General features: G+C 45.9%; 1 protein-coding gene across 2 annotated transcripts in view; it reads right to left on the reverse strand.

Annotated features, from left to right (window-relative positions):
- Nucleotides 1-1,511: 1,511 nt before the first annotated feature.
- PLAC9 (placenta associated 9) overlaps nucleotides 1,512-14,575 on the reverse strand; it is a 34,003-nt gene continuing 20,939 nt past the window's right edge. Inside the window, exons 2-4 of one of the 2 annotated variants that reach the window (XM_038744004.1) lie at nucleotides 12,972-13,069; nucleotides 3,412-3,535; nucleotides 1,512-1,678 (exon numbers count right to left, since the gene is read on the reverse strand). In XM_038744004.1, the coding sequence (XP_038599932.1) occupies nucleotides 1,668-1,678; nucleotides 3,412-3,535; nucleotides 12,972-13,069 (233 nt within the window). In that variant the 3' untranslated portion in view covers nucleotides 1,512-1,667. Of the gene's footprint in view, nucleotides 1,679-3,411; nucleotides 3,536-12,971; nucleotides 13,073-14,575 lie in introns of both variants that reach the window. The other variant, XM_038744003.1, reaches the window with a different exon arrangement.

Consider the following 14,575-nt stretch of genomic DNA (forward strand, 5'->3'; position numbering starts at 1 on the left):
AGGGGGTAGGGCGGGGTGATGGAGAGGGGAGGAGGAGGAGAGGAGTAATTTATATTTATATATATTAATATATATTTATATTTAATTTACAAGTTGTTGCCAACTTGTACTTCCCAAGTGCTTAGTACAGTGATCTGCACACAGTAAGTGCTCAATAAATACGATTGAATGAATGAATGAATAATATAGGTATTAGAAGCAGCATAGCTCAGTGGAAAGGGCACAGGCTTTGGAATCAGAGGTCATGGGTTCAAATCCCTGCACCACCACTTAATAATAATAATAATGTTGGTATTTGTTAAGCGCTTACTATGTGCAAAGCACTGTTCTAAGCTCTGGGGTAGATACAAAGTAATCAGGTTGTCCCACAAGGGGCTCACAGTCTTCATCCCCATTTTCCAGATGAGGGAACTGAGGCCTAGAGAAGTGAAGTGACTTGCCCAAAGTCACACAGCTGACAAGTGGCGGAGCCGGGATTTGAACCCACAACCTCTGACTCCAAAGCCCGGGTTCTCTCCACTGAGCCACGCTGCTTCTCTAAGTCACCCACTTGTCAGCTGGGTGACTTTGAGCAAGTCACTTCACTTCTTTGGGCCTCAGTTCCCTCATCTGTAAAATGGGGATGAAGACTGTGAGCCCCCTGTGGGATAACCTGATCACCTTGTAACCTCCCCAGCGCTTAGGACAGTGCTTTGCACATAATAAGCGCTTAATAAATGCCATCATTATTATTATTATCTGTCTCCACCCCCGGCCAGACTGTAGGCAGGGAATGGCTGTTATACTGCTGTGTCGTACTCGCCCAAGCACTTAGTACAGAGCTCTGCACACAGTAAGCGCTCAATAAATGATTGATTGCCCAATTAAACCTAGGGATCTAAGTTTAGAAGCAGCCTGGCCTGGTGAATAGAGTACGGGCTTGAGAGTCAGGAGGATTAGAACCCGGCTCTGCCTCTTTTGTCTGCTGTGAGACCTTGGGCAAGTCACTTAACTTCTCTGAGCTTCAGTTACCTCATCTAAAATGGGGATTAAGACTGTGAAGCCCCGTAGTAATCGCTTAATGAATGCCACAATTGTCATTATTATCTGTTTTCTCCACCTTCCATTAACACATTTCTCCCCGGGGCTAAAAGCTTTCCCACTTATTCCTGCCATAAATCGCTGATGGTAGAGCAGATTTTTTAACTACCAGAACGGCCTAGACTAGATGGTTGAGGGAGGAGGTGGTGGAATAAAACCTGACATCCCTGGCCCTTGATTTGCACACCTGGAGGCTGTAAAGAAGGCCATCCCGGTGAATAAAAGAGTGAGGAAGCCCTAGGATGAGGGGAATTGGGAGGGATTGTTGGAATCAGCGCCTGTTGACGGGATCCTAGAATCAGCCTTGATTTCTTCTTGGAAGAAAGGTAGTAGGAAATTGGATTCAGCTGGTCCAGCCGATGGGGGAAAAAAGGTCAAACGAAACAAATAGGTGCCTTTCAGTGACGGGTTTCATGGACTCACAGCCAAAATTGGATATGCTGCCTTTTTTATTAAATGGTAGGCATTTCTACTGGGGGGAGGGAGAAGGCAGTGATAATGCCCACTAATTGTAGGAAAGAGAACCAGAACGAGGACCGATGGACTGTTTTAAACTCCTTCGATCTTCTGCTCGACTCTGCCGGTGCTCAGATGGGGTCTGAAAGAAAGATAAATGCGTAATAAAAGAGTGGGCAAAGCAGAAGTTAACCGGATGATTGGTCACGTCACTGAGGAGTGGGCCTGACTCCCTCTTCACACACCTGTGTGCTGAATGAAATAATAATAATGGTATTTGGTAAGCGCTTACTATGTGCCAAGCACTGTTCTAAGCGCTGGGGTAGATACAAGCCGATCAGGTTGTCCCACGTGGGGCTCACAGTCTTGATCCCCGTTTTCCAGGTGAGGTGACTGAGGCCCAGAGAAGTGAAGTGGCTTGCCCAAGGTCACACAACAGAGAAGCGGCAGAGCCGGGATTAGAACCCACAACCTCTGGCTCCGAAGCCGTGTTCTTGCCACTAAGTCACGCTGAAGGGAGAAGGGCCAGCTGATTTCTGTGCCTCTCAGTTCCTGAAGAACACACAGTAGTCAAAATTCCTACTTGGGAGCCTTAGCCCTGGCATTGGAAAGTTCTGGAAAGGCAGAACCGGTGTCCCCTCAATTCAGTACTCCGATTGGATGGGAGGCGGCTGTGAAACGGCGTGGTTTAATGGTTAGAGCACGGTCCTGGAAGTCAGAAGGATCTGGGTTCTAATCCTGGTGCTGCCACGTGTCTGCTGTATAACCTTGGGCAAGTCACTTCGCTTCCCTGGGCCTCAGTTCCCTCGTCTGTAAAATGGGATTAAGAGTGTGAGTTTTATGTGGGACAGGGACTGTGTCCAATCTGATTTGACTCGTATCTACTGCGGCGCTTAAAACAGTGCTTGGCACATGGAGCTTAACAAGTACCGCGATAATTATTATTATTATTGTTGGCTGTGGGAGTGCCTCCTCAATCACTTAGGTGCTGAATCTGCCATTGTGGTCTAGTGGAAAGAGCCCGGGCCTGTGAGAGAACCTGGGTTCTAGTGCTTGGCACATAGTAAGCGCTTAACAAATACCATCATTATTATTATAGTCCCAGCTCTGCCATTTGCCTGCTGGTGGGAGTCACTTCACTCCTCTGTGCCTGTTTCCTCAACTACTATGAAATGGTTCTGAATCACTTATTCTCCCTCCCTCTCAGATTGAAACCCATTTGGGATGGGAACTGTGTCTGACCTGATTATCCTGGATCTACCTCAGTACTTAGGATTGTGCTTGGCACATTGTAAGCAGTTTGCATACTACCATCATTATATATAATGCACATTACATAATATATTACAATCTCTCTTTAAAGCTGAGAAGCAGCTTGGCCTAGTGGAAAGAGCACAGGCCTAGGAGTCCGAGGACTTAATCATCATCATCATCATCAATCGTATTTATTGAGCGCTTACTATATGCAGAGCACTGTACTAAGCGCTTGGGAAGTACAAATTGGCAATATATAGAGACAGTACCTACCCAACAGTGGGCTCACAGTCTAAAAGGGGGAATAATACCCCCTTTATACCCATGTGCTGTGTGACCTTGGGCAAGCCAGTTAACATCTCTGTGCCTTGGTTACCTCATCTGTAAAACGAGGGTTAAGACTGCGAGGCTCACATGACGCGGACTGGGTCCAACCCCAGCGTTTTAGAACGGTGGTTGATACATATTATCTAATGCTGTCTAGTTGTTTCCAATTATAGCAAGCCCTTAGTAAATACCTTAAAAAAAATCCAGGCTGATTAGATTGGGAGACGGGACAGAGCAGTGGGGGTGAGGGGGAACGGGGTTCGAGTTCGGTGGAAGGCAGCTGGAGATACACACCGTCACCAAAGATATCCACGGAGGGGCTGACGGAGCCTGGTGGCAGGTTAACGGTGATCTTGTCCATCAGATGGAATAAACTCTTCACTTCGCTTTCCATGTGCTCCACAGTTTTGTCTACCGTCTGATGAAGGAAAGGAGATTAAGACAGAATTGAGAAGGACTTCAGTGGAAAACTGCACAAAGGTAGAGAACCTTGACAAAATCCATCTCTTTGCATTTTGGAACCTCCCATTCTTTTTATCATCATCATCAATTGTATTTATCGAGTGCTTACTATGTGCAGAGCACTGTGCTAAGCGCTTGGGAAGTACAAATTGGCAACATATAGAGACAGTCCTTACCCAACAGTGGGCTTACAGTCTAAAAGGGGGAGACAGAGAACAAAACCAAACATATACTAACAAAATAAAATAAATATGATTCTTCCCTCTTGTGGCCTCTTACTGAAATGAGAAGTTTGACGTTCTCTTTTATTTTCTTCGTATTTTAATAATTTTGGTATTTATTAAGCGCTTACTATGCGCAAAGCACTGTTCTAAGCGCTGGGGAGGTTACAAGGTGATCAGGTTGCCCCACGGGGGGCCCACAGTCTTCACCCCCATTTTACAGATGAGGTAACTGAGGCCTAGAGAAGTGAAGTGACTTGCCCAAAGTCACACAGCTGACAATTGGGGGAGCAGGGATTTGAACCCAGGACTTCTGACTCCAAAGCCCAGGCTCTTTCCACTGACCCATGCCGCTTCTCGTATTTTGGTCCAAGGCAACTAATTGGGCTGAAGAACAAAGACTGGGGTTTTGTTTTTTTTTTTGATATTCTTTTTTATGGTGCTTGTTAAGTTCTTACTATGTGCCAAACACTGTACTAAGCATTGAGGTAGATACAAGATTATTTGATTGGACACAGTCCCTGTCCCACATTCATTCATTCATTCAATTGTATTTATTGAGCGCTTACTGTGTGCAGAGCACTGTACTAAGCGCTTGGGAAGTACAAGTTGGTGACATATAGAGATGGTCCCTACCCAACAATGGGCTCACAGTCTAGAAGCAGCATAGACCCTGGCTTTAAGGGTTTTTTCAGAAAACTCAGACTAATGCAGTTGAAGTAGGAGGACTAGGATTTAATCCCCATTTTATTCATTCATTCAGTCATATTTTTTGAGCATTTACTGTGTGCAGAGCACTGTACTAAGCACTTGGGAAGTACAAGTTGGCAACATCGAGACGGTCCCTACCCAACAACGGGCTCACAGTCTAGAAACGGGAGACAGAAAAAACAAAACATGTGGACAGGTGTCAAGTCGTTAGAACAAATAGAATTAAAGCTAAATGCACATCATTAACAAAATAAATAGAATAGTAAATATGTACAAGTAGAATAGAGTAATAAATCCGTACAAAATGAGGTGACTGAGACACAGAGAAGTTAGGCACTTGCCCAGAGTCACGCATCCATCAGGTTGCAGAGCTGGGAATAGAACCCAGGTCCTCTGACTCCCAGTTTTGTGCTCGTTCCACAACACCGCATTGCCTCTCTGCTGGCTTAGAAATAAATGTTTTGAAGGCGGTGATGGGGTGAGCCCAAAGCAAGCTGCCTTGTTAGTGACTGTTTGTGATATGTTGCCAACTTGTACTTCCCAAGCGCTTAGTACAGTACTCTGCACACAGTAAGTGCTCAATAAATATGATTGATTGATTGATCCGATGAACAACAGGAAGGAAGAGACACTGCGAAGGCACTGACGGGCTCTACCTGAGACAGGTGATTGCAGGCCTGTGGATGGTGGAGCATGAAGGGAGACAGGGAGAAGCAGCGTGGCTCAGCGGAAAGAGCCTGGGCTTTGGAGTCAGAGGTCATGGGTTCAAATCCCAGCTCTGCCAACTGTCAGCTGTGTGACTTTGAGCAAGTCACTTCACTTCTCTGGGCCTCAGTTACCTCCTCTGTAAAACGGGGATTAAGATTGTTGAGCCCCACGTGGGACCACCTGATAGTAATAATGGCATTTATTAAGTGCTTACTATGTACAAAGCACTGTTCTAAGCGCTGGGGAGGTTACAAGGTGATTAGATTGTCCAGGTCATTACAGGTCATTGGAATCTAGTTTTTTAAATGGTATTTATTAAGCACGTACTATGTACCAGGCACTGTACTAAGCACTGGGGTAGCCACAAGCTAATAATGATAATAATAATGGCATTTGTTAAGCACTTACCACTTACCTGATCACTTTGTATCCCCCCAGCGCTTAGAACGGTGCTTTGCACATAGTAAGCGCTTAACAAGTCATCATCATCATCATCAATCGAATTTATTGAGCGCTTACTGTGTGCAGAGCACTGTACTAAGCACTCGGGAAGTACAAGTTGGCAACATATAGAGACAGTCCCTACCCAACAGTGAGCTCACAGTCTAAAAGGGGGAATAATAATACCATCAGTATTATTATTACAGGGCTTTCTCTGTCTTCCCTGCCTGGTAAGGGGTAGGACCAATCAGTGATTCCAGGTAAAGCCACAGCTGCAATGCCTAAGCCAGATAAAAGATGCCTCTTTGAATGAATCTGGAGGCAGCATGCAGAAAAACAAGAAGGAAGCACGTTGTAAGCAGGAGAGCCGCACTTGGAAGCAGAAAGAAGAAGCAGTGTCTCCCTTCACCGCAGACTGGTATTGGACCCTTGGTGGCATGGAGTGAGTGAGTGTGTATATGTGTCACTCCCTTGCACGGTGGTAAAACTAAGTAAAAAAACTTATAAGAATAACCTTGGTGATCGGAGGTGTAGTTTGACTTCTAGTATGTGTCACCGAGGCTCCCCCATTCCAGGAAGATCCCAGTTGGTATGAACCAGGGGATTGTGACGGTATTTTATTTTCCCCCTACACTATCCACCCATTCTCAACCACCAAGCCTAGGAAAGAATTCACATTCCATTTTAAGGGAGAACAACCCAGTTTCTGGACAACTTTGAAGGGTTGGGATGGGAGGGAGATGATGGGATAAAGGTACGTCAGCTGCTACAGCTGCAAGAGTCACTCCGCTGCCCACTGTTGGGTAGCGACCGTCTCTATATGTTGCCAACTTGTGCTTTCCAAGCGCTTAGTACAGTGCTCTGCACACAGTAAGCGCTCAATAAATACAACTGATTCATTCATTCACTCATTCATATTTATTGAGTGCTTACTGTGTACAGAGCACTGTATTAAGCGCTTGGGAAGTACAAGTCGGTAACATAGAGATGGTCCCTACCCAACAACGGGCTCACAGTCTAGAAGGGGGAGACAGAGAACAAAACATGAAGACAGGTTTATTAATTAATGATGGTAATGATGGTATTGAAGCATTTACTATGTTCTAAGTACTGGAGTAGATACTTGAGCCATGCACGCTCAAGTAGCGTCAGCCCTATCTCCTCACTCCATCTCTACCAGCCCAACCCTGGGGTCACTTCTGGAATCAATCAATCAATTGTATTTATTGAGCACTTTGGGTTGGCCAGAAGCAAGTAATGCCACCCATGTCTGAAATGTATGGCCCGAACAGCCAGGGCTGAGGAGCGGGTAATCAATCAATCAGTGGTATTTGTGAGCACTTATTTTTTGTTATTTTTGGAGAGGGTTGGCATTTAAGTCCTATTATGTACTAAGCACTGGGATAGTTACCAGCTAATCAGGTTGGACACAGTCCCTGTCCCACATGGGGTTCACAATCTTAATCCCCATTTTACAGATGCGGTAACTCGGCACAGAGAAGTGACTTGCACAAGGTTGCATAGCAGACAAGTTGTGGAGCCAGATTCCCTCCTGATTTCCAGGCCTGTGCTCTATCCACTAGGCCAAGCTGTTTCCTTTGTTACTAATTAATGATGGTATTTAAGCATTTACTATGTGCTAAGCACTGGGGTAGATACAAGAAAATCAGGTTCATTCATTCATTCAATCGTATTTATTGAGCACTTACTGTGTGCAGAGCACTGTACTAAGCGCTTGGGAAGTACAAGTTGGCAACATATAGAGACAGTCCCTATCCAACAGTGGGCTCATGGAACTGGGATTAGAACCCATGACCTCTGACTCCCAACCCCATGCCCTTTCCACTAAGCCATGCGTGTTATTTGCGGAGCACTCTACTAAATAGTAGAAGCAACGTGGCTCAGTGGAAAGAGCCCGGGCTTTGGAGTCAGATGTCATGGGTTCAAATCCCGGCTCTGCCAATTGTCAGCTGTGTGACTTTGGACAAGTCACTTCTCTGGGCCTCAGTTCCCTCATCTGTAAAATGGGGATTAAGACTGTGAGCCCCCCCCGTAGGACAACCTGATAACCTTGTAACCTTCCCAGCGCTCTGAACAGTGCTTTGCACATAGTAAGTGCTTAATAAATGCCATTATTATTATTATTAATAAACACTAGTACACTATAACAGAATTAGTAGACATTAACCGCCCTTCCGGCTCCTGAGCATTTTTTTGGTCCTTCACCTACATTACAAGGGTGTTCTAGTGTTCTCTGTGGGGCAACCTGATCACCTTGTAACCTCCCCAGCGCTTAGAACAGTGCTTTGCACATAATAAGTGCTTAATAAATACCATGATCAACACTCTCTGCTGGACTTCATTGGCCTCATAGGGTCAGAAACCAGTATCTGAAAAACAGTTGGGAAAGGAGATTCATTTCAATCAATCATTAGTGTTTAATGAGTTTATGAGCAGGGAAAGTGTCAGTTGTACTCTCCCAAGTGCTTAGTACAGTACAGAGTAAGCACTCAATAAATATGAACGAATGCTTCTGTTGTGCAGACCACTGCACTGAATACTTGGGACCGTAAAATCCAGTTGGTAGACATGATCCCTGCCCTCAAGGTGCATTTGATTTTTATTCATTCAGTCATATTTATTGAGTGCTTACTGTGTGCGGAGCATGTACTAAGCGCTTGGGAAGTTCTTGGTGGGTTGAGTTATGGAAGCGGAAGAGGGGGATAGTTTGTGGGGATAAAGGCTGAGAGGTCACAGGGGAGGGTGGTGAATAATTGTCCAGCGTGGTCTAATGGATAGAGCACGGGCCTGGGAATCTGAAGGATCTGGGTTCTAATCCTGACTCCGCCATGAGTCTGCAGTGTGAACTTGGGCAATTCATTCATTGTCAGTCGTATTTATTGGGCTCCTCCTCCTCTCCATCCCCCCCACCTTACCTCCTTCCCTTCCCCTCAGCACCTGTATATATGTATATATGTTTGTATGGATTTATTACTCTATTTTACTTGTACATATTTATTCTACTTATTTTATTTTGTTAGTATGTTTTGTTGTCTGTCTCCCCCTTCTAGACTGTGAGCCCGCTGTTGGGTAGGGACCAACTCTATATGTTGCCAACTTGGACTTCCCAAGCGCTTAGTACAGTGCTCTGCACACAGTAAGCGCTCAATAAATACGACATTGATTTCCAAGCGCTTAGTCCACTGCTCTGCACACAGTAAGCACTCAATAAATACGATTGAATGAATGAATTGGGCACTTACTGTGTGCAGAGCACTGGACTAAGCGCTTGGGAAGTCCAAGTCGTCAATGTATAGAGACGGTTCCTACCCAACAGCGGTCTCACAGTCTAGAAGGGGGAGACAGACAACAAAACATATTAACAAAATAACGTAAATAAAATAGTATATATGTGCCTCAGTTGCCTCATCTGTAAAATGGGGATTAAGACTGTGAGCCCAATGTGGCATAGTGACTGTGTCCAACCCAATTACCTACTATCAAAAGAGGCCCTTTCCGCTCAGAGCCGCCGGTGAAGAAGAGGCCACCCGTCTCAGTTTTCCTCGTGGAAAAACTGAAGCCCGAGGTTTCGTGCTGCCATCCCAACTGGAGGGAAGGGCCTTTCCTGCCTCTGTCCTCGGTCTAGCGCTTAGTACAGTGCTCTGCACACAGTAAGCGCTCAATAAATACGATTGATTGTCTAGGGCTCCAACAGCCGTTATCAGATCAGCACAGTAGGGGAGAAGAACCCTAAACAATCGTAGGTAACAATCATATTAAGCACTGACTGTGTGCAGAGCACTGTACTAAGCACTTGGGAGAGTAATAATAATAATTGTGGTAGTTGTTAAGCGCTGACTATGGGTCAGGCACTGTACTAAGCGCTGGGGTGGATGCAAACAAAATAAATTGGACTCAGTCCCCGTCCATGGGGCTCAGTCTTAATCCCCATTTTACAGACAAAGTAACTGAGACACAGAGAAGTGAAGTGACTTGCTAAAGGTCAAGAGAAGACAACTGGCAGAGCCAGAATTAAAAGCCAGGTCCTTCTGGTTCCCTAGCCCGTGCTTTTTCCACTAGGCCACGCCGCTTCCCTGAATACAACAGGACATATTCCTTGTCGGCAATGAGTTTCCAGCCTAGAAGGGGAGAAGGGCATTAATAGAAATAAATTACAGATAGGTACAGAAGTGTTGCGGGGGGCTGAGGGTGGATGATGGTGAATGAAGGAAGCAAATCAGGGTGACTTCAGAAGGGAGTGGGAGAAGAGGAGAGAAGGCCTTAGTCTGGAAAGGCTTGAAAGAGATGTGCCTTCAATAAGGCTTTGAAAGTGGGGAAAGTAATTCATTCATTCAATCCTATTTATTGAGCGCTTACTGTGTGCAGAGCACTGGACTAAGCGCTTGGGAAGTACAAGTTGGCAACATATAGAGCCGGCCCTTACCCAACAGTAGGCTCACAGTCTAGAAGGGGAGGACAGACAACAAAACAAATTAACAAAATAAAATAGAATAGTAAATATGTAATATACGATTGGCTGTTGGATATGAAGAGGGAGGGCATTCCTACTGAGAGCTCACCTCCTCCAGGAGGCCTTCCCAGACTGAGGCCCCTCCTTCCTTTCCCCCTCCTCCCCCTCCCCATCCCCCTGCCTTACCTCCTTCCCCTCCCCACAGCACCTGGATATATGTATATATGTTTGTACGGATTTATTACTCTACTTTATTTGTACATGTTTATTCTATTTATTCTATTTGGTTTATATGTTTTGTTCTCTGTCTTCCCCTTCTAGACTGTGAGCCCACTGTTGGGTAGGGACCGTCTCTAGATGTTGCCAACTTGGACTTCCCAAGCGCTTAATCCGGTGCTCTGCACATAGTGAGCGCTCAATAAATACGATTGATGATGATGATGTTGCCAACCTGGACTTCCCAAGCGCTTAGTACGGTGCTCTGCACACAGTAAGCGCTCAATAAATATGATCGAATGAATGAAAGTCTGCTGAGCTCCAGACACAAGTATTATTAACCAAGTATTGGAGGTTTCTGCTAAGTATCCTATTCCAGATGGGCTCGGGTGTATTTTGGCTTTATGATGGGGCGGGTTTTCCCCGGACTTCCTCAAACTCCAAAGTAGACTGTCTTGGGACTGAGCCCGGCTGAATCAAGGCTACTCCCGAAAGAATCGCCGAGGGGGTGAGTCGCCTATAGGTAATAATAACAACAGCGTTTGTTAAGCGCTTACTATGTGCCGGGCACTGTTCTGAGCACCGGGGTAGCCACAAGATTATCATGTTGGAAGCAGTCCCCGTCACACACAGGACTCTCACTTTTAATGCCATTTTACAATTGGGGGAAGTGAAGTGACTTACCCAAGGTCACCCACCAGACAAATGGCAGAGTTGAGATTAGAACCCAGGTCCTCTGATTCCTCAACCCATACTCTTTCCACTAGGCCACGCAGTTTGTACGGATTTATTACTCTATTTTATTTGTACACGTTTATTCTATTTATTCTATTTGGTTTATATGTTTTGTTCTCTGTCTTCCCCTTCTAGACTGTGAGCCCACTGTTGGGTAGGGACTGTCTCTATATGTTGCCAACTTGTACATCCCAAGCGCTTAGTACAGTGCTCTGCCCACAGTAAGCGCTCAATAAATACGATTGATGATGACCGTGCTGCTTGAAGGTGAGGAGAGGAGTGGTCTGCCAGATGTGAGTGAGATAGGAAGGTGGGAGCAATGTAATTCATTCATTCAATCATATTTATTGAGCGCTTACTTTGTGCAGAGCACTGTATTAAGCCCTTGGGAGAGTACAATTCAACAGCATAAGGTGAGCCCCTCGTGGGACAACCTGATCACCTTGTAATCCCCAGTGCTTAGAACAGTGCTTTGCACATGGTAAGTGCTTAATAAATGCCATTATTATTATTATTACAGTGAGCTCACAGTCAAGAGTTGGGGAGTCAGACATAAAAATAAATAAATTACAGATATGTACATAACAGAAGCAGCGTGGCATCAGTGGATAAAGCATGGGCCTGGGAATCAGAAGGATGTGGGTTCTAATCCCGCCTCTGCCCCTAGACTGATGTGTGACCTTGGGTAAGTCACCTCACTTCTCTGAGCCTCAGTTACCTCATCTCTAAAATGGAGATTGGGTGTGAGCCCAATATGGGACAGGGACAGTGTCCAACCTGATTAACTTGTATCTACCCCAGCGCTTAGAACATGCTTGGTACATAGTAAGTGCTTAACAAGTACCATTATTATTATTAAAGTGCTGTGGGGCTGGGATGGAAGATGAACAAAGGGAGCAAATCGGAGAAGCAGCGCGGCTCAGTGGAAAGAGGTCAGGGGTTCAAATCCCGGCTCTGCCAATTGTCAGCTGTGTAACTTTGGGCAAGTCACTTAACTTCTCTGTGCCTCAGTTACCTCATCTGTAAAATGAGGATTAAGACTGTGAGCCCCCCGTGGGACAACCTAATCACCTTTTAACCTCCCCAGTGCTTAGAACAGTGCTTTGCACATAGTAAGCGCTTAATAAATGCCATTATTATTATTATTATTATTAAATTAGGGCAGTGAAAAAGGGAGTGGGAGAAGAAGAAAGGAGGGCTTAGTCTGGGAAGGCCTCTTGGAGGAGATGTGCCTTCAATAAGGCTTTGTCTATCGGATTTGAGGAGGGAGGTAATTCCAGACTTCTAGACTGTGAGCCCACCGTTGGGTAGGGACCATCTCTATATGTGGCCAACTTGTAATTCCCAAGCGCTTAGTACAGTGCTCTGCACACAGTAAGCACTCAATAAATACGATTGATTGATTCCAAGCCAGAGGGAGGACATGGATGAGCTGTCTGTGGCGAGATAGAGGAGATTGAAGTCTAATGCATCGGTTGCAAGAGAGACTGGGAAAATTTATTTCACTCAATAATAATTTAAGCACGTATTATGGGCCAAGCACTATGCAGCATGGCTCAGTGGAAAGAGCATGGACTTGAGGGTCAGAGGTCATGGGTTCCAATCCCAGCTCCCCCATGTGTCTGCTGTGTGACCTTGGGCAAGTCACTTCTCTGAGCCTCAGTTGCCTCATCTGTAAAATGGGGATGAAGACTGTGAGCCCCACATGGGACAACCTAATCACCTTGTATCCTCCCCAGCACTTAGAACGGTGCTTTGCACATAATAGGTGCTTAACAAATGCCATCATTATTATTATTATCATGCTAAGCACTGGGATAGATGCAAATCCAATCAGATCAGACAGAGTCCATCCTTCCTGTCCCGCTCCATCCCCTCAGAGCCGTTACCTCTTCGACCTTGTCTAAGCGATGGTGCAGACTCTCGTGTTCTTTACACCAGCCAGGCCTGGGCATTCTTCCTTGGGAGGACCTGAGGGGCTCTGCAGCTGCTGGGAGACACAAGCACATTCAATAATAATAATAATGATGCCATTTGTTAAGTGCTTACTATGTGCAAAGCACTGTTCTAAGCACTGGGGAGGATACAGGGTGATCAGGTTGTCCCACTTGGGGCTCACAGTCTTAATCCCCATTTTACAGATGAGGTAACTGAGGCCCGGAGAAGTGAAGTGACTTGCCCAAAGTCACACAGCTGACAATTGGCGGAGCCGGGATTTGAACCCATGACCTCTGACTCCAAAGCCAGGCTCTTTCCAAAGAGCCACGCTGCTTCCCTGGACACATTCAACAGTGTGTCCAGGTGAATCGGCCTTAACCTCCCCTCAAGCTCCGGTGACCCTTCACACCATACCTCCACCTCCTCTATTTCATCACCAACCCCTTTCCCGCTATATGACTTTGGGCAAGTCACTTCACTTCTCTGGGCCTCAGTTCTCCCATCTGTCAAATGGAAATTAAGGCTGTGAGCCCCACGTGGGACAACCTGATAACCCTTTATCTATCCCAGAGCTTAGAACAGTGCTTGGCATATAGTAAGCGCTTAACAAATACCATCATCAGCATCATCATTATTATTATTGTTATTATCCTACCTCTGGCCTGCAACACCCTCCCTCCTCAAATCAGACAATTCCTCTCCCCGCTTTCAAAGCCTTATCCCATCTCCTCCAAGAGTCCTTCCCTGACTTAGTTCTCCTTTCCTCTGCTCCCACTCCCATCTGCATCACCCTGACTTGTTCCCTTTATTCATCACTGCCCCATCCCCACCACCCCGGCAGCCCCACGGTCCTTCCATACATATCTGTAATTTATTTATTTATGCTAATGTCGGTCTCCCCCTCTAGACTATAAGCTCGATGCGGGCAGGGAATGTGTCTGTTTATTGTTATGTTGTACTCAAGCACTGAGTACAGGTCTGCATAGAGCAAGTGCTCAATAAATACAATTGGAAAGAGCACGGGCTTGGGAGACAGAGGTCATGGGTTCCACTCTCAGCTCCGCCACTTAGGTGTGTGACTTTGGGCAAGTCACTTCACTTCTCTGTGCCTCAGTTCCGTCATCTGTCAAATGGGAATTAAGACTGTGAGCCCCACGTGAGACAACCTTGATTACCTTGTATCCCCCCCCACCAGCGCTAAGGACAGTAAGCAGAGTAAGCGCTTAACAAATACCAATAATTATTATTATTACAATTGAACGAACAAAGTGACGCAAAGTTCTCAGAAGGGAGAGCTGGGGTCCTCTGCCCCAAAGTCCTCGGAAGCAGGGGGAGCTCAGAAGAAGGTCCCAGGGCACTGGCCATCTAGGCCCCACTCCCCATCATCATCATCATCATCAATCGTATTTATTGAGCGCTTACTGTGTGCAGAGCACTGTACTAAGCAGAGGAAGCTTAGTAATAAGCTGTTCCCCAAAGGAACAGCTCCTGGAAGTGAGGAGATGGTCAACTTCCAGAAGAGCCAGAGAGCCGAGGTGGTGTGAGGGCTGTGTGG

This window comes from Tachyglossus aculeatus, chromosome 3, assembly GCF_015852505.1.
Source record: "Tachyglossus aculeatus isolate mTacAcu1 chromosome 3, mTacAcu1.pri, whole genome shotgun sequence".
NCBI classification, from domain to species: Eukaryota; Metazoa; Chordata; class Mammalia; order Monotremata; family Tachyglossidae; genus Tachyglossus; species Tachyglossus aculeatus.